Consider the following 21525-nt stretch of genomic DNA (forward strand, 5'->3'; position numbering starts at 1 on the left):
CAGACTGCCCTATCACTTTCTGATAGCAAGTCACTGGAGTGTAGGGTCTGGCCTGAAGAATTAAGTAGCGCTGCTCAGAGGGAGTGATATAACCTCTGTATTGTAAATACAATGTTAACTGAAGGACTTGGCAAGTGACCAAGACAACCACCAGCTCGCAGCAAGTAAGAACATTCAGCAGCAGAAGAAAAAGCTTACAAAAGGTTTCTTTAAAGTCACCAAATGAGGGCTTTTTTTTATTAAACCAATTTTTGCAGCTCGCCTCGTCCACAGCATAACATGTCTCAATATCTGTGCCCATACTCCTAACTGTGACAGCTCTCGTCCATATCTACTATAGGTAATACACTGACTGTGTAAGTGCCCTAAATAAGCCAACCTATCAATTTCAGAAATGACAACTCAAGGTGTTCTTCATTTGAGCATTTGGTCTTACTTTGTTTTTTGTTCAGTCACAGACACTTCCTGCTACAGAGAACTACCGGTACTTTAGATTTGAAGCCTAGTTTTTCCAGTGTTTAAATGCATTCATATAAGAGCCAGTTGGTAACCAGTGACAGTTCCTAGACCTTCTTAACACATTGCAGAGTGAGAGTATGGAAACCTGATCCTGGAGGCCCAGGTCAGCATGGGTCAACACTCATTCACAGCTTTTTACTAATCAAATCAAACTTGTGGTCACAGCCTGACTTCTGCAAATAAACCGACAGGGCCAAGGCCTTATTTCTGCCTCCTCTGTCTTGACTGTCCACTTTATAACAGATTTACATACACCCAGGTTATAGTGGCAGGAAATATAAACAGACTTCTCACAGGACACTAATGGGAGAGCTGGAAAAACATGCCGTTTCTTTGGTGGTATTTCCCGTCAGTCCTTCTAGGTGTGTGAAATTGCACTACACGGCATGTAATAAAATAAAATACAGGCATCAGACTGACTTGAGACAGTCACTGATTGCACATGCTTGTTGTACATCTCTAACTCTAGATCCTTGTCAGATTCCCTCAGTGAGTTTTAAGGATAAGAAAGCTTTGTTTGCCACTGAGCCATGTTAGCTGGCCTCCATTACCCTCCAACTGCCGTAAGTCAATTGGTGAGCCTTTCTATTGTCCGTAAAATGCTAAGCCGCTCTGCTATCTCACTTGAACCAGACTAGGACTACAAAAAGACAGATAGAGATCTGCAAATCTCAGTTGTGGGTTAAACAGAACGAGAAAGGCAGACAGGGAATGGTTTGGGGTTAGGATAAGAGAAAGGGCTTTTTATTCTCCTCTGTCTGTGATTTGAACAGGTGTGACAGATGTGTGGTCTCAGTGTATGTGTGGAGATACTCAGGATCTACCACCCACAAGGTCTTCATGCATACGCACGCACACACATACTATTACTGGGCTGCGTGATCTGTTGAGGCACGTAGTCCTTTCTCTTGTTTATTGATAGCTATCAGCACTTTCTCATTTCTGCTAAAGAAAACACAACACTTCCACAGAGCAGCTCTCTTTGGGGCTCTATTTACTTCAGTGCAGCAGCTGAAAGAGGTCAAACACAGCTGTGGTGTTCAGCGCATACATGCTCTCTCTCTCTTTCTCACACAATTATTTTTTGCTAAACTATTATTACTGAAAAATATCTGATATGTCAAAAACCTTTGTTTGATACACGCATCTTCCAAGTGTGGGAGGCAGGATGAAAGGATGGGTGTGAGTGCTACTCACAACCGCTCCTCTGCCTGCAACACTGTCTTCAACTGCTTATTGTCATTTCCCTAATAGCACAGCAGTTTCCACTCTGACGGGCGTTTGAGGCGCAACTGAGCAGAGCCACAGACTATCAGATTACTGTGCAGTGGATCCACTCCATCTACACAATATACACGCTCCCATGAGTGGTGGGAGGCAGCGAGGGGTTCAGGGTGACAGAGACATTACACCCATTAATGAGTTTTAAAGCGATATCTCTGCAGGGCCACCAACAGAGTCATGGTATCCGATAACGATAATGGCTAATGCCAACAGCAGGCTGGTTTTCTCTTTGTCAAATCATCCACTTAACATCATGTCAGGTGCAGCAGGAGTTTGAACAATGACACTGACCTTGACATTTTTAATAAAAGATTGGAGCTGAAACAAGCAATCGATCGACAAACTATTTTGTCAAATGACAAATAACTGAAGTAATATTTCAGACAAACAAAGCACGTATATGATACTCAAATTAGTTTTTGCTGTTTTTCTTTCTCTTACATCACTGAAAAACAAATTTTGGGCAGACAAACTCAACAACTTGCCCGGTTTTGCCTCTAGGATTTGGTGACATTTTTCACCATTACTTTACCTTTTATTGTCCAGTTGACATATATTGTGAAGATAATCCTTAGTTGGAAAATTACATTATCAAAATTGGTCATCTGGGTTGTGTGTGCAATGTTGAAAATGTAGTTGTAAAGCAAGGAAGGAAATAAGTCCATAAAAATATAAAAAGACATTTTAAAAAAGTATAAATTATATTGATTATAAAAAAATGTGCTGAAATATGATCTTTCAAGGTCTTCAGAACTTAAATAAAATGAAAAAAACAACAACTATTTAATACAATGTAAAATGTCTCTTCTTTATCATTTCTTCCACAGGAACTTCTCATTGGTCTTCCAGAGACTCTTGCTCTCCTCCTGCCCTGATCTCCTTCTGGCTGAAAAGTTAGTGTTCACGCATACTCTCTGTACTTCTGCCAGGTCCGTTAACCTGTTGATACTCTCCTCGTTACCTTCATTCAGGATGTCCCAGAAATCTTTGTGACCCCGCTTCGATGTTTGAACTGATGTGCTGAGCTGCTGAGTAGATGGTGTGTATGAGCTCAGAGAGGAGAGAGAATCTGAGAGGCCTGTTGAAGTTTGGGGAATGATTCTGGATGTGCTCGCCGACACTGGGAATGTAGGGGGTGTTTTCGGGCTGTTCCTCTGCTGTGCACCCCGGGGTTTGGGTTTTAACAAATCGTCAAGGATTGAGGTGTCTCCTATCAGATCTGTGAGGTAGGAATGATTACTCGAGGAGGCAGAGGAGGACTGTTCACTCTGCCCTTGAAAAGCGTCTCTGGTCCTGGAAGACGATTTCTGCTCTCGCTCCCCTCCCTCTGCTGTGGGTTTGGATAACATGGTGGACCTGCCATGGCTAAGGTCCGGCGAAGAAGGGGTATCTCTGTTTGTGCGGTTCATGAATGCAGCAGCCTTCCCAGACCCCAGACCACTGCTGTTGGCCTCGTCCACGCCAAGACCACCACCAGCTCTGTAGCCAGCTCCAGTATTAGAAACACTATCCCTCTTTGTCCTCTGGTGTCCTCTGGCTCTACAGATCGTCTCCTGCTCCCCTGACTCAGGGCTTGGAACACGAGTAACAGGTTCTAGAACAGTCCTTTTTGAGATCTTTTGCTTTTCCGTGGGTTCTAGAACATCATTGTGTGGGTTTTCATGAATCATCTGAGTTACTGAAACATCACTTTGTACGATTCTAGACTTTTTTTGTGGCACAGAAACAGTGCCCTGTGGGATTTCAGGTTTCGTTCTGAGTTCCAGATTCTTCTGAGTGTGTTTATGCTTCTTTGTGGCTTTTGGAACATCCTTTGGTGGAGCTCCGGTCTGTGTGTGAGACTTTGTGGCAGCTGTTTTGGTGGATCTTGAAGTGGTAGCAGCTGAAGTCGTCTGCCCTGAGTCAGACTGAGGGAAGTTCTTTGTGACTGTAGCAGCGAGGTCAGGGTGGTTGAGTGAAGTGTAGTACTGTTGTAGCCAGGCCAGTCTCTGAGACGAGCTACTTCTCAGAATCTCCACAACAAACTGATGAACTGAGGGAAAGTTGAACTTTTCTGCCATTTCCTCCAGTTGCTGCCTACATACACACACAAAAAGACATGCATGAAACCAAAAAGTTATTAGACAATGTAGCATTCACAGGATGTTTTATCACTTATATTCTTTGACATAAGTGTTCAGTTGCCTATGGATGTATATCATATTCACACATCCACCGTCAGTCTGAGGGCAGGATTTGGCACGTGTGTGCATATTCTACAGTACTTTAAATCACACGTAAACGTCTTTAAAAAGCCACAAGGCCTATACTATTAATCAGATATTCTGCGAGTCCGTCAGGCCAAGCTTAAGATGAATAGTTCCCCACATATTCAGGCTCATATCCAGACAACCATGCAGTATGAGGTGTTTTTCCTGAGCTTCTAGGCAGTCATTAAAACTTTGGTCTAACCAGACTCGGGGACAGAAATACTTCAAAGTCACTGTGCTGGTACAGCAGCATTATGATGGTGTTATTACCATTTGTGGCTTTCACTGGAAAAACAATAAATAAAAGTAACGGCAGTAAAACATGACGTGCATGTGGATTTACATCATTAAACAGCAAGGTTAATTGAGGGGATATCAATATAACTAGTGTGTATTTTCACTTCCTGGTGAGCCTCTGGGCAGAGATACAGTCTTCCCCTTTGGGAGCGTGATTGGAGCCACAAAGGTGTCTGTGTGTCTGTATGTGAGTGTTTGGAAAAGTGGGGGGCGGAGGTGATGCAGACAGAGGTGTGTATTTGAGTACGGTGTGTCTGTACGTGTGTGTAAATGCTTGTTAGGGCGTGTGTGTGTATCAGTGTGGGTTTGGAAGTCCTCGGGCGATCATTTTTGGTTAGTCTCAGGAGGTTCTGTGGTTGTGGAGGGGAAAACTGCTGCACTCATTGGGCATGAACATAACTGAGTAATCTACGGCATGATGCTGGGAAATAGGTGGAAGGGAAAGCTCAGAGGTGGTCTCTTGCTGAACACACACACATACACACAATTCCTGAGGCCCAGGTGGGGGCGCTAAACACTATATCTTGGTGAGTTTTGGCCTACTTCCCTACACTGCCAGGAATTTCTCCCTTCTTTCCTTCTCTCCCCACTTCTTTCACTTTTTTACCTCCACTTGCCTTCTTTATTCCCATCCTAGCTTCTTCTTCTTTCCTCTTTGTTTAAGGCTCCCTTATCAATAGTCATCCCTCAGTAATATTTGTACCACCTCTTTTACTTTACTTTCTTTCTTTGCCTCCTCTTTGCCTTTTTGCTTTATCCCACCTACCTACCCACTGTCTCCATTATTTTCTTGTCACCTCAGCTCATATTGTTTCAGTACCTGCATATGGAGTGGGGAGTCTCTCCGATGATGATGGTGGCGTGTCTGGTGCGGTGCACACTCTTGCTGGTGAAGGTAACTGAATGGTCCACTCTTGGCGTCTCCACCCTGACGACGGCAGGGTAGGGCGGACTGTCTGGCAGACTTGCTGACAGGCTCTGGTACAAGCAAACAAGAGGGAAGTTTTATAGAAGTCGTGACCAGCTCAAGGCTGAAGTAGATATTTTTTGCCTCAGACTCAAACATTGTGTTTAAAGAGTCCATTCAGTCAAGTTACCTCCTCAAACCTTACTCTGCATGCCAACATGCAGTTCCTACATACACACTGGCAGAATGCATGGCCAAATTATGCTGTTTACAGCGAGGTCTGTTGATTAATGGGTAAAATCCTTGCATTTTTTAATGACATGTAAAGTCATGTTTACAGTTTCACAAGATCATTTTATTTATTGAATCCCATTTGGGGTGTCAAAAGGTCTTCCAGAAGCTATATATAACATTCCAAGAAACAGAAAAAATACATATAATTTTTTTTTCTTATGTGAACTGATCCTTGTACTTGCCATAAATGTCGGGGAACAGCACTGGATTGAAGCTGTGGCAGACACAACCACAGTATCATATGCCTGCAAGTACCACTGAACTAGACCTATGTTAGAGGGGTAATGTACCTCCAGTGTGTCCACAAGGTTATTGGCTGGCAGCTGAGAGTACAGCTTGCGTTCAAACACGTCTCGTATTGCAGCTCTACTGATCATCTCCTCTGCTTTGCTTCCACCCACCACGCGCTGGTTCGAGTGGGTATACACCACCTCCTGTAGGCCTCCTTTAAACAAAGACAGATATTATTAATTTAGAAATGTATTGTAGGTCATAAAAAGTTATTGGCATATATACTGACTCTGACCTAGCACGCAATCGATTGTTCCATCCTTTCCTTTGGATCCTGGAGATGTTTGACTTTTCATATTTGTGAATGAAACAGCTTTGGGCACCGGTCTGTTTGTCCCGTTACCTTTAGATCGATCTGTCTGTGCAGATGTGGCCTCACTTCCTGTAGATCTCCCTTTCTTAACAGGGGTGTGTTCATCCTCTGAAGATGTGTATGTCTCTATGGCTTCTGTGTATTTACTTCTGACCTGGTTCCTTGCAATAGTAGTTTTCTTCTTGTTACAATCAAGAGTTCCTCTCCTTATTTCAAGGTCAAAATCCTCAGATTCATCAGAGCAACTCTCAAAGAAGTGCACTGTGGAAACTCTGTTTTTGAGGTTTTTGGGTTTTCTGTTTGGTGATGTGTTTGCAACCCTCTCTTGTCTTCCCCCAGCTCCATTCCTCGTGTCTTCTCTGTCTGAACCACTGGAGATGTTCAGTGGTTTTGTTGCCAGTTGAAGGGGACAGACAGATCTATTCCCTGCACTGGAGCTCGTCTTCACGTCAGAGGAGGTACACTCATTCTTTGTTAACTTCTCATGATCCTGAGCATCTGTGTCAGAGAGGCTTTCTTCGGCAGCTGGACTGCTGTCCCCTTCGTCTAGCTCTGGTCTTCCTTTGACCCTTTCAAGGAGTCTAGAGAAACCGTGCTGGAGGAGACTCATTCGAACAGGACCTGCAGTTGTGTTCCCAGTCAAGTTGCTTGCATCCACTGCACTGGTGTTAGAGGCCTTCCTCCTAAACTTCTGCTCATCCTCATCCTCTTCACTCCCACTGCTGAAGTCCAGGACTCGCTTGGGGATTTTTGATGCGTCTCTGTTCTCCTTGGCTGGTTCATCTTTCGGTATGAGACCCCCCGTCGGTGGAGTATCTCCTTGGTCCTTTAAAAAAACAGTTGAAAAAACAGCTAAAGAAAAGTGGGGGCAGGTTGGCATAGAAGGGGCATGAGGTAAATAACAGTAAACCTTTATAAAGAAAAATGTTAGCTCTATATACACAGTGGGTGAACAAATTGCATCAAAAGGCTACAAATTCTTCACTTCCCTTGTTCTTGCCATCGTTCAGTGGACCAGCCCATGAGGCATTTCATTGTGTAACACAAGACAGATGTTTGCAACAATAAATCATAATAAACATCAGTGCGACACATGCCCTCCATCATGATGTAATATGAAGAAAACAATGGGGTAATAACATTTCCTGGAGTTATATGAATGAGCTTTTATGAAGGCGGCCACCAACAGTGATTCTGATTTTACAAAATTTGCCAACAAGATAACTTGTCTCCAATTCTGCTGTGCCTGTGTGTGTTTACACACCTCGGGCTTCTTTCTGTGCGTGCTGAGGCACCCCTAGTGTATTCTGTATTTTAGCAAGAATCTGAATGGCCTCCGTGGAGCAGAGGCCTTGTAAAAAAGGACAGTGTGCTGCAAAGCACAGGCCTGGCTGGGAACAGGATGATAAGGGGTATCGCTGTGTAAATAAATAGCTGAAAGGAGTTGATAGACTTCAGTGTGGTCTGCCCCTTCCATTAGGACAAGCAAGTAATTATATCCAGCTGTTTCACACAGCATCAGTGAGAAAGTGAGAGGCTGACAAAAAGAATCTCATCCTCCAGTTTTGTAAAAATACAAAGAACCAAGTGTATAAATGTTTTCAGTGAGCCAAGGTCTTACAGTGGTACTCCACCCAAAAGCTACAGAATTTTTTCTTGAAATATTAAATATTCATGCCCCGAGTGGCTGGAAGGTTGCAGTAAAAATTTTGTAGATTTTCACACTCACACAGAAAAGACGCTGAGCTCTGTTTTAGTTCTCTGAGTTGTGATGGATTCCAAAAGGTGTCTAGTTTTTCATGCCCAAAAAAGCCTCAAAACCTCAACAGAACCATCTGATAACAGTAAACTAATGTTCAATATGTTATAAAGATTCATTGCTTAGGTAAAAACATTATTTCAGAACTTAACAGTTTTAAAATGAATGAATCAAATAAGTGTATTAAGAAATATTTTTCTGAAAATAAAACTGTTGAAACTTCTGACTCTTTTCTTTCTTTTCTTCCACCACGTCAAAGTTTTCTAACTGACCAAACTCAAGCCAACCACAGCTGCTGCGAGGAAGCTACAAACATTTTACAGCTACTTTAAAAGCTTAGAGTGATGATACTGACAAGATAGATTTTCCAATGGACGGGTCGGGGGGGGGGTTTAATACTTTCTCCATGTTCCTCCTTTAAATGTAACCTGATTTATCTCATTTCCTTCGAGCGGGAGCTGTTATTTCTCACAAATGGGGCATATCTCATTTTGGAATAAACCCCTGAAATGTTCAAGGAAGATGATAAAACAAAGAAGAATGGAAGGAAATGTTAAATGAGACTAAAATGAGATTTAGTGTGTTAGCTGACTGACAGACAGGGAGGTCCCTGCTCGAGGTATTCCCTCGTTCACATGGGAAAAAGGAGGGCGAGTGGGCTGCCTGGGAAAGAAGACGAAGTGAGGGATGGGAATGATGTGTGCCCTGTGTTCTGGGTCTCTGAGAACGGCAGAGTGACTCACGCAAACTCCTTTCCTGTCCTCCTCCTCCTTCTCTTCGCCTGTGTGTGTGCTGGTTGTCGTTACGCCGGCCTCCACTTGCCCCTCTCGCTGCAAAAGAAGGGCAGTCAGTAAAACTTTCATTTCATTATAAATCAGCTCAGTTTTGATATTCAGGGGGAATAGGGCTCCTAGTACAACTCTTGTGACAATGAAATTGATCGAAAGAGCAGGCTGAGTTTTTTTGGCAGCTTTGTGAGGCCTAGGTAGTGTGAGTGGAGAAGTGAATCAGTTGGATCAGGTGGATAGAGGCGGTGCTCTACAGTCAAATCAAACAGTAAAAGGCATGTGAGCTATTTAACCTTTAGTATCTTGCGGGTGAGACATGTCCCTTGGGTCTGCAGCCTGAAGAGGTTCTTAATCCCAAACAGCTCCCCCTTATGGACACCATCCCCCTGGACTGCCTCAAAATACCGCCGGGAGCTCTCCTTGCCAACAACGGAGCTCTGCAATTGCTGGAACATAGAGGGAGAGGAAATGTATGGAAATGTGGCTATAAAAATATCATGGGATATGATTGCGAAATGCTGGCATGTGGGGCCAGTCTGTGGTGTAAAGAAACAGAAGAACTGATGCGTAAATGAAGGTGATATATCACTGCATGCACAAATTAATGTTCTTTTGATTTGTGCATCAAATTCCACATTCTTAAGGTTAATAAGTTTTACCTCATTTTCCATATCAACGGTATTTATATACACATATACGTGTGTGTGTGTGTGTGTGTAAAATTTAAGTAAGTCGGAAGGTGTCTTGCTGCTAAGATAACATAGTCATTGTTATATGGTCATAATTGTCTGGTACCTGTTTGTAAACTTGTCTGAGGTATATAACCTCCTCTACGGTCCCCAATGAGATCAGCCTGAGAACAGTAACATCCCTGCACTGGCCAATACGGTATGCCCTGAGGACGAGGACGGAGACACACATATATGAATTATACAAATTGGTGAAAGGGTATAAAACATTTATGTAACACCAAACAGCACAGAATTAGATCACATTTATAAAGCTATAGAGGGAAGCTACAGCAAAAGACTGAGATACAGAAAAACATTGGTATCAATCTGTGTGAAGTGTGTGTCAAATTCAGCCACACAACCTACCTGTCTATAGCCTGGAGATCATTTGCTGGGTTCCAGGTGGGGTCAAATAGTACTACCACATTGGCCCCTACAAAGTTAAGACCAAGACCACCTGCCCTGATAGGACAAGCATTCAGTTATCGGCAAATTCAAAGTTTCAAATACGATCTTTCTAGATCAAGATGAGATCTTTATTTTAGGTGAAAGGACCATGACAGTCCTGATAGAATTCTTCTCCCTATTTTTGTTGTTTTACTTACATGGTGGAAACCAGGCAGAGGTTGATGTGAGAGGAGGTGTTGAATTCTTTGACAATATGGACTCTATCTCTGGCTTTGGTGGTTCCATCCAACCTGCTGTAGTCCAGCCCCTCTGCCATACAGTAGCTCTCCAACACATCCAACAACTGACAGGTCACAGACAAAACAATTGTAAAGGGATTTAAGCACATCAGTCCATGGATGAGAGATGAGAGATGCTTGACAAATAAATGTGATACAAAAACAATACCCCTGGACTATATATATTTAGAGATACATTATAATAGTTATACTGAGCCTTGGCCTGCAGGGACTCTGGTTCCCAAAACAATCAAAACACAGGCAATAAACATATGACCTCATAGCATTAACAAATGTTACCATACCCTCTCAGGTGACTGGAACCAATAGACGCGGAATCTAATTATCTTTATGACTATAATTGCCCTCACACTTATAAAATCTTAAGGTTTAATCTATGTCATGAGAAAACCATGTCTGCTGCTACCATTTTTTACAAGTCAGCTGTTCTAACAGCAGTGGCATTTAGAACTGTGCGTTCAAGCCTCTTGTTGTGTTGAAAAAGCACAATCAATGTGACTGGGCGTAAAAAAAAAAAACAACAACTCTAGAACCAAAGAGTGTATTCCAGCTGAGACACCATCTAAAATCTCTTTAGCATGACATCACTGTGAGCATCAAGTCATTTCGGTACTGGAACAAATCTTCACCTGCTGCTCATTCAACTCTGACGCAATATTCCCTGATTTCAATATGTAAAGGGCACCCCCTCAGACATAGTCCTCACCTTTGTTGAGAGCGAAAAAAGAAGTACTTTATCCCTCTTTTGTAGATAATATTTGAGCAGCTTCTGCAAAACCTGAAAGGAAAACAGATATGTTAACTCCCATTGAAATAGCCCACAAAACAAGCAGATGAATAAGCCTTTGTTGTGCACTCTACCTTCATTTTTCCACTGTAAGCTGGGTCCGACAGTGCCTCAAATGCTTCATCTTTGCATCTTTGCACAAAGTCTGGAAACTTTCGGAATACCATCTGACAAATGGCACTCAAATACTTTTCCTAAAAGAAACAAATTAACCGCGTTAGTGAACCACATGCGGAAAATGTGGTATGAACTTGCGGTATGAGTCTGGAGAATTTGTTCAGGAGATAACAGTAATGAACTAGTACACCAAATCAGTCACAGGATTACATGTTTCTACCTGTTTCTTGCTGGTTCCTGCAGTGGATTGAAGCAGCGCTACATGGTTTGCGACTTTCCTCAATATTGCCAAGTAACTAAAGTAGAGCCCTTTCATTTTAACACCTTGAGAATTTCTCTGCAACAGAAAATATTTTAATTAAAAAAAAGAGCACACTTGAGATAGATTAAAGGCAATGCAAGTTTATCTGAATAACCAATTTTCACCAACAGTTTGCCTCAAAGGGCTTTACATAGCATCATAACAACATCTTGAATCCTCTGCCCTTAGACCCTCACATCGACTGAAGAAAAACTCCCAAGAAAACCCTTTTATCAGTACAGGGAAAAAATGGGAGAAACCTCAGGGTGAGCAAAAGAGGAGGGATCCCTCACCTAGGATGGGCAGATGTGCAATAGGTGTGATGTACAGACAAGAAAACAGTTTGCAACATGGAATTTGGAAAAACGTGGAATAAATGTAACATTTACAGATTCCTCCCTCCATTTCAAGGACCTATCAATCAAATATTGAGTTGCAAAAGGATCTAATGATGTTGTGATTTTTTACTGTGGTAATCCGTATGTAAAATACTACACAGAAATACAAGACTTGGATACTTGAACGGTTCTGTCTTCTTTATCTCACCACCTTAAGAGATGAAAACAAATCATGTGCACAGCTAGAAAATACTTTTGATCCTTTGAACAGAGCCTCTGAAACAGACACATTTCAAAAGCAGCTCAACCCCAGCAAATCAAGTTTGGCTCAAAACATTTCACAGCGCAGAAGGGCTCATGATGGTACAATCTGTGAACTCACTTCATAGCAGCAGCTTTGGCGAGTGCGTCCACTTCCACAGTCGCATTTCTCTGAAGCCCTTAGCAGTAACGTTACATCCTCAGTGTCCAGCACCGTCTCATACACAGTCTGCTGAAAGCTGGTCAATGAGCAGTACACCACCTGGGAGAAAACACACCACAGCTTTGAGACACCATGGACCACAAACCTTCATCTCAATATTAAGATAACAGAAAAATACCCTTACCCTGTCATCCTTCTTAGGTAGTTGTTCTTTAATGAGAGCTTTGGTCCTCCTAAGAAACAAATGAGAGATCCTCCTCACCAGGGTTTTCACAGTCTTCCTCCCTGTAGCCACAGCACGTTTGGTTGCACTGTGCCTCTGGCCTTGCTCAATTGGATCTGAAAACTTGTTCTTGAAATGTCCTATACTGCCTAGACAACCAGGTATGGCCCTAAATAGAGAACAAAACACATGGTACAAAAACTCAACAGGAAAACAAACAAAAAAAGATTTAAATCTGTTGACAAAAGTGTTGTAGTACAAAAATCTCTGAAATTACCAGTCCATGACACACCACAGCTCCTCGAGGTTGTTCTGTAAGATGGTGCCAGTGAGACCAACTCTGATCTAACAGAAACAAAAGTACAAAGATAGCATCAAGAGTTTGCGCCAAATGCAGAGATAAGCTTAATGCTTTTAGCGGCTTATTATTAACACCATCTGCACTCTCTATCATCACTAAATCCAAGCTGTATAAACAGTTACACATTGAAAAAATAACACAAACGGTTTTCTGACCTTGCATTTCAGCTCCTTCATGGCCTGAGTGAGCAGAGAATTTGGATTCTTTATCTTATGGGCCTCATCGACAACCACAGCAGACCAGTCTATGCTGCAAGGAGGGAACAGGTATATTTTTAGTCACAGTCCTTACCTCAGGTACCAGAGAATTAAATAAAATTAAGTTATAATGTATTTGAAAAACATTGTTGAGCTTGATTCTTACTTATTAAACTGATCTAGACAAAGACGCAGAGTCTCATAGGTGGTGAGAGCAATTTCAACACGTCCCTTCTTAATGCGAGCCAGCTCCTCCTCTTTCTTCAGCCCGTGAACAACCACACACTGGAAATGACCCCACGTCTCCAGTTCGTCTTTCCAATTATAAAGCACCGACAGTGGGGCCACAATGAGGAACACCTGGATCAGATCACAGAAATAACACAATTATGCTGATGACAAATCAACCCTTATTTATATTTGTGGCTGCATACTATGCTACGCAGTGAATGCACCTGACATTTGAAGAACAGGTTCTCAATTCACTATATGGTGATTCCAAACATTTAGTCATGTAAACAGCATATTTCAAGACCCACTTTTTTGGGTTTACTTTGCTTGGAGGGGATCTGACTCTGCAGAAACTGAGGCCTGTTGTTGCTGATGTCCTCCCAAGTGCCCGTTTTGTGTAACACAGCAGCAAGAAAACCAATGACCTTAGATCAAAATGGTGACAAGAGAGACAAAGAAAGTGAGGAAGCCATGAAGAGCTAGAAGAAATGCAAACATTTTAGCATTAAAAACATGTTTTCTGTTAATGTACTTTCTACCTGTACAGTTTTTCCAAGGCCCATGTCGTCCCCAAGAACACAACCACGGGATCGGACATAGTTGTTGTAAATGAACCTGATGCCTTCCCTCTGGTAATCCCTCAGATATCTGTTGATGGTGTAGGGTACTCTGTCTTCAGCATCAGCATCACTCAGCTCTAACGGGACACAGAGCCTGGGGTCTGTGATGCTGCTGGGAAACACTGGTTTCTCCTGGTTGAAGTGGCTCGAGTCTGATCTAATAAGTTTTGACACGGGTATGGCTTTCTCCTCTTCATCTTGGTCAGTGAATATCACCCACACTGTGGTGTCATTACTATGAAAGGGGGAGGGTAGTCTCCGGATGGTGGCTTCTTGCAAGCTGCCATCTCTTGGATTCGGAGCAAGACAACGGTCACCTTCACACCATGTTGCTGTGAAGTTATATTGACACTGTGTTAATTTATTGTACTGTGCAACACACAGATTCTTAACAACATGCAGCTTATAGATATTTCTATCAATGTTTATTCTCTCCCTATATATATAAATAATAACTGTCAATGAGTTCTGAGAAATATCTTATAATCTCCCAAATATAACAGCCCCATATCCTAAAATATCCATCTAATCTTTACATTTCAGAAGCAAATATGTAACATTATTATTTAAAAAAAAAACCAAAACTAACATGATAATACTAAATGGTCATCTTAACTGTCTAATCATAGCAGCTCTACCTGTACCTCCGCATCAAAAGTCACTGTTTTGATTTGACTAAAAAGCCTGGTTAACACTATGAGACGCTATGTGAGCTAGCTGCAGAGGCTTTGTTCATCGACACGGTAAGGAAGACAGTGACCAACAAAGACGTGGCCATGACAAAAAAACAAAACAAAACAAAAAGACACGCCGGATAAACCTTTTACAGCTGCAGAAGTTGAAGCCATCAGGATGCATCGTCTTCAGTCCTGTGGTCCTGCAGCTTGTTGGCTAGCTGGGTTAGCTTAGCTTTCATTTACAACGAACGAAAACGCCACGGTTTGAAAAGAGCAGAAAACCCAGAAGTTTCATGTAAGTCGTATATCAACCGGACTCAGTCGCTCATATTTTGTCCTCCGTTTATGTTCATTTGTCTGGAAAAAGTGAGTCTGAGACTCAGACAGACACAGGAGCTGCTGCTCCACTGCAACTTGCTCAGTGTTGATCTATTTTCAGTTCGCGTGCCGCACTTTCCAAGAATTTCAACACCCTCAAATAAATTGAAACAAAGTTCAAGTAGAAAATTACAAACCACCTACGAGAAATATTTTAAAATTAATTCATGTATTTATGTTTCTTTTTTTTTCCATCAGAAATGTAATTTTAGACGATTGTACCGAAAGTGCTGCATTGGATCTAAATGTTCTTTCCATTAAATAGATCAGTAATGAAAAAAGGTCATAAAATCTGAAACAATCGAAATATGTTCTCCTTAGTGCAAAAAAAAAATATATATATATATATATATATATATATATATATATATATATATATATATATATATATATATATATATATATATATATATATATATATATATATATATATATATATCAAAACATATAGCCTATATTAATTTCTGCAGTAGCCCCCTGTCATATACGGCATCCTAATGGTGAAATTCATGTCATGTGTAATTTTATTCTAATTTGGTATTTTAGTGCTCCTTATGTGGAAAAATTATGAATGGAATTTATTGTTATTTTATTTTATTTAATTATGGATAGATGCATAATTTGTGGTTGACTGTCATTTTATTTCACTCCAATGAAAGTAATTTCAAGTAAATTAACATCTGCCAATATGCAAATGTTATCCTTAGGCTATGTGGACAATATGATTAAATGATAAGTGTATTTAAACAAAAGGCTTAAGGGGGGGGGGGGGGGGGGGGGGGACACACACAAACAATCTGACCGTGAGGCTGGGTGTAAAACTGCAAATGCTGCAAGAACTGATACTGAGGGGATTCTTGGAGGGGACATACTCACTGTCATATGAGCTAATGTTGCTCAACAAGTCCTGACAGAGGGTGAAAGTAAAGGAAAAAAGTAAAGTAAACACACGTGAAAGACCTGAGACTTGGTGGTCTGTGGAGAGACAATAAAAGCAGTTAAGGCGGAGAAACTGTCTGTCGTCTGTGGTTGATATGAAGGCCGTAAATAAGCTCACTTTAAGGCTGTCTGCTGCTGTGCAGAGCAGATTTGTAAACACACAGGAACGCTGTCTCAGTTCTCCATCCCCGATTTGACTTTCCCTAAACGCTGGCTGTGGTGCTCCAGATGAGGCACGACAAGGTCCGCTTCTCGCCATGGTACACTGCCATACAAAAATGGAACTTTTTGTTCCTGTTTTCTCAACACAGGGAATTTATAGGGCAGCTGCCGCAGATGTTCTCATAAAGAAAGCCCAAACACTGATGTCAAGCGGTTTACATACTGCACAAGATCTCATACACACTTGTTCTCTCACTGAACCACAAGGGCCTTCTCTGGCCTCATTTGCAATAAATCATTACTGCTCAAGCAGATAGAGTCAGGATGAATAGATCATTGGCTGCCGATAACAAATTCTCATCAGCAGTCATTTTCACATAGGACTGGTCGATTTTGTTTAGTGACAATGTCTAGTGGACTGTGATGGGACCTCGTTAGATTTTCTGATGAAGTGTTAGTTTTCATACTTAAATGTGGCTCTGCTCCTCACTAAGCTTAGTGGAAAACTTCATATGTTCAATTTTATGAAAATATTTCTGATTCATGGAGTGACAGGGCTGTCTGCTCTCCAACTATAAACATAAAAAAAACCTGCTACAGACATAGAATCTAATGAAAACTTAATCTAGATTTCCCCCTTGTTGTGAAATCAAACAAAAGTTTTCAGTCACCTTTGCTCTTCTTTTGTTCTGATTCTTGAATCTTCAGTCCTTCTGATGAGCCTAATTTGGAATCATTTTGTAATTACTCACCAAATAAAAAGACAGGCAAACATGCACTATCCTGCTGCAGAAGTCCTCAAGATCCTTTACTCAAAAAAAGTCCAATCCTATCATTTTAATGTAAGTAAAAGTAGAGTATAAGTATAAGTATACCAAGTTTACCTGTGCAAATACTGCAGGATTATACAATTTTGTAATTAGGAATGAATGAATCTAACTCTAAAGTATAATCTCTTATTTGCAGATCCGTTTGCCAGGGAATGTGGCCGTGCAAAATGACATTTTCCTCTGAAATGTGGTGAGTTATCTCTTTAACCTTTCTAATCAGTTTCATCATAATTCATATATTATCGCTGAAGACAGTAAGGGAGCTGTTTCATAATCTATTATAATTAGGTCAAGAGGGTTCCTTCTCTTGCATCCACCATGTAATTTCCCCACTGGCTTTCCTGAAACCCACCTGGATTGATTTAGCAAACTTATTATTCCTCTGGATGAGGTGTTTCCTGCAGCCATAGTTTTTCTTTTTTTCAATCTCAGTCAGATTAATTGAGGTTTAATTTGAATAAAACATATAGTGTTGGACCAGAGTTTTGCTAATCTTCTGTTGTTGGTCATAATCAGTGGTTGGAGACGAGGACCTGAATGGAGGTCTTGTCCTGCTCACGGGAGCTTCGGAAACACTCCTTCTGTGTTCCAGTGCCTCTCTCTTATGAGTCAGAGAGTCTGCAATGGGCCAAAAGCAATTACTACCATGCCAAAAATGACAGTTTCAGCTTCATAAGCATTGATTGCAGAGATGGAAAATTAGGTTGATAATTCATGCTTTTGCTTTTTTTCTATGCTCATTTGTCTTCCCTCTCTTTCCCGTTCACTTATTTTCCTCTCCATTTCATCAATTTTAACAGTTCATTCACGGTGTGAGCGTGTCTCCACTTAAAGAAACTGAAAACACTTGGATTAATATGATGTCACATGTTTAAAATCAACATAGCCCATACGGTTTTTAATCAAAGGGACTGAATCATATTGGTTATGATGTTTTGGCTACTCTCATGTCCTCTCATCTCTTGCCACCTAACTTGACTACAGTAGTTGGAACATCATCACAAATACACTTGCATATGATTAAAAGTGATGATTCTAAGTGAGTTACAAAGGAAATGAAGCGGGGTCTTTTTTTTTCTTTTTCTTTTTCTTTTTACATAATGTTTCTTACTCTATGCCACATTTTCTGTACCAGTTACAGGTTTTGTTCTGTTTGTTCACTTTTTGAGAAAATATGCTCCTTTTGTTTACGTTATTTTCTTTACGTTCATAATCATTTGAGTTTTGATTGTTTCTGCCTCTGAGACTCAAAGTTACTTGACCTATGCTGCAAAACCCATAACTGAAAAACGCATTTATCTTTTGTCTCATTTATGATCCACAGCAATTCCTGGGATTCTCAATGTAAAGGCTAGTCGCAGTAAATTGTGCCTATTCAGCAATGTTGGAGCCAACAGAAGTGCCACAATGCTTTTTAATTGAGTTGTACAAACCTTGAAACTCTTCCAAGCTGCATAATACAGTTTGTGTCTGTTGCCCCCACTTTTTTTTTTTCCATCACACACTGTCTCTGTCTTCTTTTCCTCTTTCACCAACACGCCAGGCGTACTTGCCACTGATGCTTGAATTTACTAAAAATGCCACTGGCTCTGAGGCAATAACTGCAACAACAAGATATGATGGGAAATCAGTGATTGAAGAAACACCCTATTTGCTTTGTTCTTCTTCATCTCTGTCACTTCTGTTGCAGTAGCAGCCACCTGTGACTGTGGGGAATCCTCCTACCTCTGATGACCACTTCTAGGCTACAGACGCCCGTGATGACACAACTGATTCTGCTCATTGAGCTGATTTAAAACGTGGAAGCCTCTGATGACCTGAATTTGATGGTTCGGGCCTTTTGTCCTGCAGTGAGATGGAAAACTTTGTAGAGCACCATATTTACGATCAAACCGCTTCTCATTACACTGCAACCCCATAGAAGAGCCTTTTGTTTGTTCACTTCGGCCACACTAAGCACATCAACCAGAAAGTATAACTGACTGTGGCGTCTGAGCATGTGTGTTGTGTACGTGTCTATGTGTGTGTGCGGTTTGTGTGTTACTATCATAGGCTCCACCGGCCCCTTGAAAACAGCTGATTAAATGGCTGACAATAACATGACATAAATGCATCGGAAAGAGAGAAGAGCCTCTGATTCCTGTCTCTGTTTTACTCCATTCTGGTCACAGTCACTCTCTTCCTGCCAGGCATGGTGAACAGACACAAAGTGCTTGTTCTTGGAATGAAATATCTGGCCGCTTAGCCCAACATAAAAACTGACAGGGACTCAAAGAGCTGCATGACTGCACGTCCCAACAATGAGGCCACACAAAAAGCACCAGCTCAGCAGAACTGGACGTCCGTTTCTCAGGCGTTTAAGCATGCAATTATGTTCCCCTCCACTCCCCACTTCACAATCAGGATCGGGGGGAGTACAACGTGGTATCTGTAGTAGTTCAGATCCTACAGGGGACATGTGGAGACAAATGTACATGTCTCTGTCTTGATTGGAAGGATTTTGTTTGCAGGAGATGTTGTGTGTGAAGAGAGATGCAAGATGAATGGGACTTGCGTGAGTGAATGAATGTGGGTGGATGTCTTTGTGCACAGTATAGCTATGTGGTTGGGAGATTATATCTGTGTGTAGCCCTACAATTTCATGCATAGATGTCTGTGTATTTGCATGTAACAAGCTTTAGCAAAAAAAAAAAATCTTCAGAAAGCAGCATTGCCTGAGTCTGATAGATGCTGAACATTGATAACCTATATGGAGCCTTTTTTAACACTGGTATGCATAATGCCCTTATGTGTGTGTGTGTGTGTGAGCATATGTCTGTCAGTATTTTATGGGATGTTATCTGGTGAGGACCAGTCCTGCTGAGGGCTAGACCATGCGTCCATGCATGTAGCGCACACACATTCACCATATGGGGTCCAGAGGGGCTTGCGGGGCCAAGCCAAGCCATGCTTATGCACCATTTAGCACACATTGCTTTCTCCTTCATGGCTGCACTGCACTCCCCCTAAGACGTTAAGTCAGAGCTGGAAAACTTTTCAGTGAATGACAAAGCAAAGGCCCCTCAAGGATCGAAGTCAAAGAATACACAAATTTGTATTTATTGGCATATTTGTCCATTTTCCCCATTTTCCTTGATGTCATTACTTTGATACTGTAGGATATCATCTATTTAAATCTGTCAGCAGTGCTGCAATGTGGCCTGTCACAGCAGACTGTTGTGAAATATAACCATACATCAAGTGTAAAGAAATATGGTTTCTAAGTAGTGGTATGTACTGTATGTAACACAGCCCTTTAAAGCTTCTTCATCTGTATGGCCCTCCCATAGGTCTGAGCCCACTGGATACATTTAGACTATATAACTTACATACTCACATAATGTCATATACACATATTTATAATGATTTGAGCTGAAAATATGAGCAACCACCAAGTGGAGTGACAGTATGGCATTTGCTTTTTATGCTCCTTACACTTATTAAACAGATGTAGTCATTTTTATCTATCTTTTATCTAAGTTTCATACTGCTTTGAAACTTCTGCATGTCCTACACTTGTGAGTTGCTTTGTATTAAAGCATCTGCCCAATAAACAAATGTAAATGTATTTGAAATTGGGATGACTGAAATGGGGAAACCGATCTATTATTTGTCCTGCATAAGATGTATCAGAAGAACAAGCTGTGCCTGGGCATTTTTAGAATGTATAACTGTCCATCTAACATACTGCATGCATTTTTGTCCTGGCTATAATTGTTCTCTTTGCAAATGTATGATGGAGAAAAATAACATTTGCTGAATGTAAGTTGTTTGCTGACTTGTTAGTGGCATTCATTTGACATAACATGAATAAACAACTTCAATTCTGCAATGTAGTGTAGGCTTTTAAAAGTTGGGATGCATTTGAAATATCTCAATGGAGTTACATTTTATTTCTTATTTGTTCAAATTTCAGACAGGCACACAAATTGGTGATGTTTTCTCAGGCTGTGAGTAAATTTAGTTCAGAAAATTTAGGTTTTCCTAAAGAAAATTCTGAGCGCCTACACACACACACACACACGCACACACACACACACACGCACGCACACACACACACACACACACACACACACACACACACACACACACACACACACACACACACACACACACACACACACACACGCACACGCACACGCACACACACACACACAGAGTCACAATGACCTGATGTTCATAGTGACTTAATTACAGGAGTTACTCCATAACTCTCTCACCATCCATCTCCCTTTCCATGTCCTCCTTTTTTTGCTACTTCTCCATATCCTTCCTCCCCTCATCCATCCCTCCCTCTCCTGGTCTGCCTGTGTGTGGTCTGGAGACACTGTAAATCCTCAGCTCACACATGGTGCCACCCAACGCGATGTTCGGGCCTCCTTATCCACAGTATCAGCTACCATGTCAGACCAACCGGGTCAAGGCCATTTATGCCTGTCTACTTCCTCTAAGAAGCCTAAATGAACTATTTCCACTTATATAAAAAAACAAAATCAAGATTTAACTACTTTGACATGTACTACATTGTGAATCTGGGTAGCTATCTTCAAGTGTTTTGTGGCTGCCCCTGTGTGAGAACAGAGTACGGATTGCAGTAGTTTATGGGGAGATAACTTTTAATTGCAGTACATGGTGTTAACATATTAGAGTCTGCATATAAACATGAGTGAGCTGGTTTTGGTTGTTTACTAAACCCTTTCACTGCTAATGACAGGATCAGCATCACAAAAATCTGTAATCCTGTTTGGCTGTTTATTTACCC

General features: G+C 41.3%; 1 protein-coding gene across 1 annotated transcript; it reads right to left on the reverse strand.

The window, feature by feature from the left end:
- Nucleotides 1-2177: 2177 nt before the first annotated feature.
- Nucleotides 2178-14803, reverse strand: ercc6l2 (excision repair cross-complementation group 6-like 2). The gene is made up of 20 exons (XM_083978749.1): nt 14559-14803; nt 13658-14070; nt 13427-13543; nt 13054-13247; nt 12846-12939; nt 12607-12674; nt 12291-12498; nt 12065-12205; nt 11264-11380; nt 11001-11120; nt 10846-10917; nt 10038-10183; nt 9799-9894; nt 9497-9596; nt 8995-9147; nt 8657-8743; nt 6077-6980; nt 5841-5995; nt 5170-5327; nt 2178-3879 (listed from the first exon to the last, which is right to left on the reverse strand). Exons 1-20 carry the CDS (start codon nt 14584-14586, stop codon nt 2616-2618), a joined length of 4635 nt encoding a protein of 1544 aa, XP_083834875.1. The 5' UTR covers nt 14587-14803; the 3' UTR covers nt 2178-2615.
- Nucleotides 14804-21525: the final 6722 nt, after the last annotated feature.

This window comes from Trachurus trachurus, assembly GCF_905171665.1.
Source record: "Trachurus trachurus genome assembly, chromosome: 9".
NCBI lineage: Eukaryota > Metazoa > Chordata > Actinopteri > Carangiformes > Carangidae > Trachurus > Trachurus trachurus.

Bases quoted from the DNA above. Each gene is read 5' to 3' on its own strand.
- ercc6l2 (XM_083978749.1), bottom strand. From the start codon at position 14,586: ATGGCTTCAACTTCTGCAGCTGTAAAAG. The intron at 12,940-13,053 runs GTAAGAATCAAG...CCCTCCTTGCAG, and splicing joins TGTCTAGATCAGTTTAATAA to CATAGACTGGTCTGCTGTGG. The intron at 12,206-12,290 runs GTAAGGGTATTT...GTTTTCTCCCAG, and splicing joins TACCTAAGAAGGATGACAGG to GTGGTGTACTGCTCATTGAC.